At 46.7% G+C, this 9,193-nt stretch overlaps 1 protein-coding gene across 2 annotated transcripts in view; it reads left to right on the top strand.

The window, feature by feature from the left end:
• The first annotated feature begins 281 nt into the window (after positions 1-281).
• LOC147684308 (uncharacterized) overlaps positions 282-9,193 on the top strand; it is a 28,915-nt gene continuing 20,003 nt past the window's right edge. The window contains exons 1-4 of one of the 2 annotated variants that reach the window (XM_086940182.1): positions 282-338; positions 5,802-6,101; positions 8,239-8,412; positions 8,877-9,034. In XM_086940182.1, coding sequence (XP_086796308.1) covers positions 5,860-6,101; positions 8,239-8,412; positions 8,877-9,034 — 574 coding nt within the window. In that variant the 5' untranslated portion in view covers positions 282-338; positions 5,802-5,859. Of the gene's footprint in view, positions 339-5,730; positions 6,102-8,238; positions 8,413-8,876; positions 9,035-9,193 lie in introns of those variants that run through there. The other variant, XM_086940181.1, reaches the window with a different exon arrangement.

Genomic DNA, 9,193 nt, shown 5'->3' with positions numbered 1-9,193 from the left:
AAAAATACTAGCTGCAGTATTTTCTTTTGTTTGCGGCAAAAATAAATGTGGATAATTACAGATAAAATGATGAAAAAATAAATATGGATAAATACAGACGGAAATGTTCAAAAAATAAATACCATAAAACCGGGAGCCCTAGTTATAATGACCGTTGAACCTTGACCGCCTGACAGCCTGCACTGCGCGTGCGTTCCAAGCCTCTTCCCAGGTGTGATTCAAGCCTCGTTTTAAATGTGCCAGCCGCGGCCCCGCCCATGAGTACCCATAAATGAACCAATGGTGGGCGCGCGAATGAAAGGAGATTGCTGATTGGAGTTATTGCCGCCACAACGCGGGTGAGCGCACGCGCGCGTAGCCGACGGTTTCAAGCGTTAAACTCGCCTACTCGGGGCAGGGAAGAGAGTGGATCGTCCTGGCAGAATGAAACTGCGCAATAAACAGGATTAAAAACACGGAGGGAGAAACGCGGGCCCCTTCGGTAACGGCTTCAAGCCGTGCGCTATCGTCCTCTTACGGCAGCTCGCGCGGGAGGCGGGGCAGTGACCCGGAAGCCACGCGCTCCTCCGACCTGCGCTCGCATTGGTTGTACTGTGCATCTGGGGCGTGGTTTGGTGATGCTTTTCACTAATGGCTGAGAAGGAGACTGGTGGGGGCGGGGCTCCAGCGTGGTTACTAAGGGTGGGGATTGGTTAGGAGCTTTCCGTGTATAGTGCCCAGGAGAGCGCCTTGAAGACACCGAAGCGCTACACAGAATCTGTCAATGGAATGACATTTAAATACTGCTTTAAGGGGGATGAAAAATGCAGGGCATTTGAAGGGGGTATGCCCAATGAAGCTTAAACAGATCCTTCTCAGAGTGGCCTAAAACCATACATGCCATTAGACCCGATTCAGGCTGGAGACCACCGATTTTTCAAGCTAAAATAGCTTTATTTTAGCTTAAATTGCATTTATTAATATAGAAGTCAATGGGGAATTTTCATTCTCACAATATTTTATTTTAAATCTCCGCAGGCCCTGTCCTAAAATGTTGGCATGTATGTAAAACATGCACCGGAATCGGGGGCTTATTTACAAGCTCCAAGCGCTGCCTGTGCGCCACTTTTTCCCATATTGAAGGTGACGCACCGGGGGCGCATGGGACTTGTAAATAGACCCCTGAGCATCTCCCTTCTCATTGCTGCTCTTGGCATCTGCTGGTGTCGACTCAGCATGTCTCCTTTCTTATGGTGATACACTGAGGCCATGGCATTCTGCAATAATAATCATAACTTTTATATATAACACAAGGTTCTATCCGTTCTTTGTTGAAGTTAATAACTGGGTTAGCGCTTTCGACAAATAAGTGTTAATTTTACACAAACTGTGACTTCAGCTTTCTGAAACCTACTCAAAGAACCACCAATCACAGCACAGGTTGAAAACGGATTTCAAAAATAAGCCATGAACACAGGGCCCAGTTTCAATGTCCATGTATTATGACTGAGAACAGTGAAGACCCAACACATTTATAGCTTTGAATCCAACCCACTGTCTGCTGGCACTTCACATTACTAGTAATGCACCACCCACCATGCACAGAAATACCCCACACATATTGCTATTTGGTTGACTGGTGGTAATTTCTGATACATTAGGTGTATATTCACAAGTCCATTGTTTGCAGCAAAAGGGATCTATTTTGTTAAGTTGCCTCATTACCTTTGTCTTATTGTACTTGTATCATAACAGTTGTTGGAAATTGACTTCAAGTGACAATCCCGGCCGCCTCAACACCACCACAGAATATCACAAATGAAGCACGGTAAAGTGTTGTGAATGTCCTCAGCAGCCATAGACACCAACATTTTTACAACAATAAGTTGCATTCTGGGGTTCAGATGCACCCCAAAACCTTTTTATATAGTGACAACCCTGGCTATTTGCCCGAACCGGATGAATGTTTACTCCACCTTCTACCTGTGATAGGTTTAGAACCTTAACATCAGTGGCTGCTTAAACAAAAAAAAAGGTCCTCCAGGCAGTGGAAGAGATTGGGCGTGCTAATCAACACTGTCCCTGGGCCGCTCGGGGGCGAGAGGAGTTGGCCTAATGGTTAGGGCGGTCGACCTTGAATCTGGGGAACTGGCTTCGAGTTTCGGCAATGACGCTGAACATCCTGTGATTCTGGGCAAATCACTTAATTTCCCCTTGCCTAACAAAAATTAATGTGTCCTCATTTAGTGTAAAGCACTCCGATACCCGATTCGGATCAAGTTCGTGCTATATATAACTCTATAAAAAAAGCTAGATGAATAAGAACAATGTACACACACGGTAGGGCGTTGGAGGTGATGCATTCTTAAGCTTCTCACTCTGTGAAGGAACAGGTCTTGAGTCAGATTTCTTTCTCCTCCTCTCCTGTACACCTGTACTCCTGGGCTTGGTGTCTTGGTCCATCGATGCAGCCCCATGAGGGTCTTCCAGTCACCTGGGTCTTGTGCAGGTCTTTTAGGAATAAGATCGCTGCCCCATGGAAGGTGCCGCCCAGCCTTCTAGTTGCTTGGTTCTTCCTTCTCTTCCAAGGCCAAAGCAGCGAGGTTATTGTAGGCTTTTCCTAGCCTTCAGCCTACTCTGGAAGAAGGACTCAATCTGGCAGGGATATTAATGTTGTTTCTGTACTACACAGATGTACAGGCCACTGTCAAGAGTGTGATGGTCACCCAGTACTGACTCAAGGCCCCAGTACTTTTATCCTGGTGGTCTAGATGAGATGCCTGAGCCAACTAGAGGGTCTGCCACACTCAAGGTTTGTGGCCGTCTCCTATCCGGGAGTAGCATTCTGTTGCTGCTCGACTGATTTAACAGTGCTCTCTGCCCAGTGTCCACAGTTCAGTGAATTTTCACTGGTTCAGTGTGTATCTGCTTCCTTCCGCAGGATGGGTCTGTATTCATTGTCCGTGTCTATAGCTATAACTCATTAAATAGGTGAGTTTCACTCAGACCTGGGCTATCTACCCTTGCTCAAAGGAAATGGGCAGTAGACCTTTGCCATGAACCAGATTTTGTGAAATGGGGAGGCTGCAAGGATGACAAAAGGTGCCCTCACTGTATATAAACCGCCTCATATGAAAGAATAATCTACAACTTGCTGTACAAAGCTGATCTGTTTCACCCTATATGGGCCTCTTTCCTGCAGGAGAACGGAACGAGCCCTGGCCCTACCCACAGTTACTTTGGGTTTTCCCCCATTCCCCCTTCTTTCCTGCCTGCACCTCTCCTCGTCATAAGGCCGCCTGCGTATGCCGTCTGCTCGCACAGCTCAACGTCCTCTGATCTCGCACCACTTTCTTCTCTTCACTTTTCTTTCCTTCCTCTTTACGCTCTACTCCCTCTATCTTGCCCTCTGGGGTTCTGCTCTCTCCCTTTCCCATCCCTGTCTCATGTCGTCCCCACATGGTTAGTTTTGTTGTGCTCCCCGTTGTTGGGTATGCATGTCTTGCTCTTTGAGGGTCCATCTCTTCTGTACCCATGATGGATATACATGTCATTGTCACAGTTGCTATTTTCTGGAGTTCTTGATACCTATAAAATAATTACAACACAAAACAAACTGTCAACACAAAGGTGAATCCCATTATCTACAGCAGACACGTGGGAACCAAAGGACCCCTGCAGTCTCCATTTATTCGTAAACCACTCGCTCAATGCCGGACACTCAGCCGGTTCCCTTCAGTGATGTCCCCGACATGGACTTCATTTATGGGAAATAAATAGACCTTTTTACTGGGAGAAGCAGGTGGGCAGTTTCCTCACAGGTTGTACAAGTGAAAACTCCTTCGCTCCTGCGCTAGAGTCTCTGCCACCACCACCCATTGCACATAGCATCAAGTAATATGTCGGTAGCCTCTGCACTTGGTTCAACAACATGTGATTCTGAGCACATTACTATATCTCCTTGTATCCAAAAATGTGTCAATTGTATTTGTGTGATCCCCACTTGAAGTACTGATCTTGTAGATCGCCCCCATCCCCTGCATGCACTGGTGCTTCTGAGCTAGGTTTGCGCTCCATAAATCCCAATACAGACATACAGCACTCCGTCAATGAATAAGAGGCTGGCGCAGAGCTGGGCCGTCAAGCACTCTAAATTAGGTTTTTGCACCTTTTTTTAATGAAAAGCACAGTACAGCGACCACCCTCTCCCCGAGCCTTAATAGGTAGACATGTGCCAGTGCTAAAGACCAATAATCCCAATGAGCACTTTAGCTGAGTTTATTATATCGGGCCACAAAAAACACAAGAGTCACAAGCTATTACTAGTATGCTTTTGATCTTTGAGTAAAAAAAAAACCTACATAAAGTGCAATGCAATGGAACATTGAATTTCATCATTTTTCATAAAATAAGTCCCTAGGAGGTAAAGTGACCTGTGCAAAAATCATATAGCCTTAATAAGAGTTTGTGCAAAATATACAAATAAATAATACACCAAGTTAGGCTGTCCCCTCTAGTTTGATCTATAAAGCGAACAAATTTGTTAATGTTAATAAACCCATTCTTTAACACTTGCTATCATAAGTACATAAGCTGCTGTTTTGCAGTATTCTTAACAATTTCTCCTTGGGGGGTGGAAAAAGTGTTCCGTGCGATAAGGTGTAAAGTGCAATATGCATAAGGAATGTTGCTTAAAAAAAGAAACCATATTGATTACTGTATAAATGGCTACCATACCAAACCAATCCCATCTCGGTGGTGTCAGTGCTGCGGGCAGGTTTACACACTCCTATTTATACTGCCCCTGTCCAAAAAACAAGGAAGTTTCCCCTTTCTTTAACTTTGTTGTGGATTTGTTTGGTGGAGCCAACAAGAAAGGGATTCCCAGGTAACTAACCCTTTCTATTTGGCCCGAGTGCCCTTTTTAGAGTAGATAGCTTTTTCATATTGAGTGTTACCGGGCCAACCACTGTGAGAATAAAGGAGGGTTAGGATCTATCCATGCAGAGGTTATACATAGCCTATAAATTGCCATAGCGATAAATATTAGGGCCCCACCACTCTTTCTATCAACCGTATCTTGTATGCCCAATAGAATTGCCGTAGGGGTTAGCAAAATGTTTTGACATAAAACCTGTCCGAGGAAAATCTTGTATCTTGGTTAATAATGGCCCAAGCTCTGCGCAAGTGGCAAACATATGAACGGAATCTGTACTATATTTAGTGCATCGCGGACAGTACGTACCTTTACCAGTCCCCCACTTTGCAATTCTGCTTGGTGTAGGATATAAGAAGAAACACGTTTCTGATAGTAAATCGCTTTGGGCGATTTTAAGAGCTCTTAAATTCGCCCAAAACGATTTGGGCAAATAGTTTCAAAGAATCTCTGTACTGGATTTCTTTAGGTCTAATGCTTCTGGAAACCGTTTTCTTTTGCCTTGAAGAATGCTTCATGGTGAGGTGTTAGAATTAGTTTAAGAATATGGTTCTGTACCAAAGGTCTCTTGATTCATGCAGCCTTCCTTGAGCCGGGCGGGTTGGAGTGCGGAAGGGCGGGCGATGTGGAGTGGACAATGTAAGAGAGGAGGAATAGGTGAGTTGTTCATTTAAGACCAGTCGTAAGGGAGCATTGGTGGACAGAAGTAGTCTGTAGCAACCACGGGGAAGGGCTTGGAGGGGGTTGGCTGTGGGGCTCCATGGGGACCAGTTACTGTATGAGGCTGGGTTGGAGTCTAGAATGAGGGGGTGCTCAGTGTGGGCCATGCTCCTGTCTGCTGCATTTAATCATGTGCGGTGTGGTTCTGTTCTTCCCCTCCTCGCAGCTAAAGGGCTGGTGCTGTCGAAGACTTGGAAAAAAGCGTCTTTTACTGACTGCCACAGATGGATGTGCCACGGCTGCTTCTGCTGACCTCTTGCCTTACCATGGTCATGTCCAACCTAGAGTCGGGGCGCCTGGAGGAGGGACGGACACAGCTGCAGAGGCTGCAGGAGTTTTCAAGGCACCCCAGTTTCGGAGACTGTTGGACCACGGCTCTCAAGAGAGTGGACGTGGGCTGCCGGCAGCTGGACGAGGACGAGCAGAGCCGCATTGCTGTGGCCTTCACACACTGCCACCTTCAGAGGTAGGTCTGCCCATGTGGAAATAATATGGCTTATTAATACTCATCCTACTTGGTCCAGGAGAGCACCTCCTTTCTCACTTCATTTCTTGTGCTGAGTGGCTGGATACAAATGTACATTATCTGGGTTAGTTGGACACCTCCACCCCTGCTCCTCATTGACCTTGAGCAGTGCTCTCTGGCTCATTTTAGCCTTTTTGCTGCCAGAACAAACTCTGTAACTCGCTTCTCTGTGTCTTATAGCTTTCATGGAAGGCTTTTTGGAAGAGGATATTTAACCCCGGCATGACCTTATTTTTTAAGTTGCTGGATGGCCCTGGCGTTTTCATCTGCTTTACCGAAAGTAGCATCTTGGGTAATGTGACCTCCATCGCTGACGTTGATGGCCAGGCCCTATAAGGACATGTTTGATATGTAATTTGCAGACCTCTCCGTGACTTTTCACCACAACATTTCTGAGTTATTGAGACATATTTTAAATCCCAAGAACATCTTAAAGGACTTTCCACTCCGGGAAGTTCCTTTGTGGAAATCCAAAGATTTCCCAAATGGAAGTGAATATCAATATATTTTACGCAACTTGCAGCTGAAATTGCTCACCGTGATGTTCGCATTGCTGTGTATCGTTTTAGCACCTGGATCTGTAGAGTGAGGAACGGTGACCGGAAGCTGCTCCTTCTCGTACATACTGAACCAGACTTTATTGACGTGCATCACATTCAGATTTATCGTGATAAAGGCTGCCAATAGTTGGCCAAAATTCATGCTTTGAACATTGGTCTAAATCCCATTACATACAGGTTTTGTTTTCATTATTTTCTCAATAAGGTATCTATGTTCCTGCTCTCTTCATATGGTGCCTCGTACCACAAGTCTGCCATTGCTGAGCGTTGTAAATATCAGATGCAAATATGTCTCAATAATAATAATAATACAGGTATTTATAGAGCGCAAACAGCTACCTCAAAAGAGGTGACCCGGCGCTAGAGCGACAAGTGACACGCGGGAGACAAGCAGCGATCAAGGTTTACAGAGGATTAAACTAAATTAAAAAGTCATGTTTTTACTGCTCGCCTAAATTGTTTCAGAAGAAATCTGGCACAAGGAATTAGGGAGGGAATTCCATACTTGATGGTACTCCATTAGTGGGGTGGAAAAGTTGGTAGGCTGAGTCTGTCTTGTCAGGATTAGAACTTGTCCTTCAATAACTGCATATTTCTGCATCGATTGTTAACTCACGGAGCCTTCCTTCTGGTGAGGTCTTGAACACCGTTCACCATCCTTCTTTGCCTCAACAGCGCAGACTGGTCTGAGGCGACATCTAGTCGGTTGGGCAAGACCTTAGTCAATAACGTGGCATCTTTATGCATCAGGACATTTGGTGTACGTGACTGGTGACGCGTCTTCCTCAGGTGCTTGTTGACGATCCCTTGCTTGACTCAGAGAATGAAGATCATTGGCCTGGGAATCGGGCTCATCGACATCCACCACGTAGAGCTTTGGTAAAGAGTGCCTTTGGTTCTTGTTTGTGAACCGTGTTTAGTTGCCCCTCACACTATTGATAGCACACAATAACCTCAGGAATTCCCATTCTTTATGGGTTTGCCCAAGTCCTTTAGATCAAATAGAGATTCTCTTTTGATCAAGCATTGCACCTTATATCTGAGTTCTGACAGTAAACTTTCTGCCCTTTGTACCACCCTGAAGTTTGAGCTGCCTTCTCCCTGAGGCTGTGACCTTGGATTGTGGCAGCTGGGAGCTTTGAGGATCTGTGCCTTGGTGTCAGCGGTTTGACCGCAGTGGTCCAAACTGGCATTCTGTGTTCTCTTGTGTTCTCCCCCATTCTCTCTGATTTTGTGTCCTGCCTAGTCCAGATGGTGGTTCATGATGAGTTTCTATGAGTTTGTCCTCTACATGGAGAAGGCAGTGTGTCCACTTCAGATGGGAGAGGTACCAACCCCTCCCCTCCGCCAGCCTGCACTACACCTGCTCCTGTGACAGCACTCCTGGCCTCCCCTGACAGTGAGGCAGGACCTTTGTTCCAGAGATGCTTCCAATAATGCAACAACTTGTTTTTTTCCTGTAAGTGAACAACACTGATACAATGGCTTCATCCTCTCCTCACCCTGTTTCCTCCTAGGTCTGGACGGACCTTCCCCAAGTGCACGGAGAGGAGTTCGATCCGAGAATGCACGCAGGACATGGACGCTGTGGCTTTTGGTACCTACACAGAGTTCTTCACCCATGCACACAGCATCTGTTACTTCCTGCAGAACGAGGTCTGGCAGAAGCAGGCTGAGGACACCATCCTGCGGTAAGAAGAGGCAGCAGGAAGTATCTTAAGTGTTTCTGAGCTGATAGGGCTCCTCATGCAATGGGTCCTGCACCATCCTAAAGTACGACAGGGCTACGTAAGGTGTCTACTATAATCCTGACATAACGAAACTATGGGGGTGTCTGCCACCATATTGAAGTTTGGTTTAGGAATGTTGGACAACCCTAAAATGAGTTCTCGCACCATTTTCAGGAGCAAATGGGCACACTTGTTTCTCGTGCTCGGAGAACCTGAGCTTGCGCTCATTGACCCCGGCATTTCCTCATCTAGAGGAAGACTGGGCCTGAGGTTCAGCTGAGCTCTCGATACCTCACTTCCCTGGTATTGCAAGAAGTCTGTTTTCTGTGGTCCTATTGCATATGTCTTTATCTCTAACTTTGGATTGTTTTTAGAGTTTTGGACTTGTTGCTGCTATCGAAACACGCCTGTGTTTATCTTTACAGGTTAACAGTGAACTCGGACAGCGTGGCCAGGCAGCTGGAGGTAACTAACCACATGGCTGCCGAAATGATCCAGGCCCAGAATGCCACTCTAGAGACCCAGGAGGAGATCCTGAGGAATGGCGATCTCCTGAAGAAGACCCTGCAGGACTCTACCCAAGGTAGGTCCCTGGACCCCGCGGGCCTTGGCCCGGGGTAGGTCCCTGGACCCCGCGGGCCTTGGCCCGGGGTAGGTCCCTGGACCCCGCGGGCCTCGACCCGGGTTAGGTCCCTGGATCCCGCGGGCCTCAGCCCGGGGTAGGTCCCTGGACCCCACGGGC

The sequence above is a fragment of the Lissotriton vulgaris genome, chromosome 10 (genome assembly GCF_964263255.1).
Source record: "Lissotriton vulgaris chromosome 10, aLisVul1.2, whole genome shotgun sequence".
In the NCBI taxonomy this organism is placed as follows: domain Eukaryota; kingdom Metazoa; phylum Chordata; class Amphibia; order Caudata; family Salamandridae; genus Lissotriton; species Lissotriton vulgaris.
The sequence above is the reverse complement of the archived record's forward strand: the minus strand, read 5'-3'. Positions and strand labels throughout refer to the sequence as shown.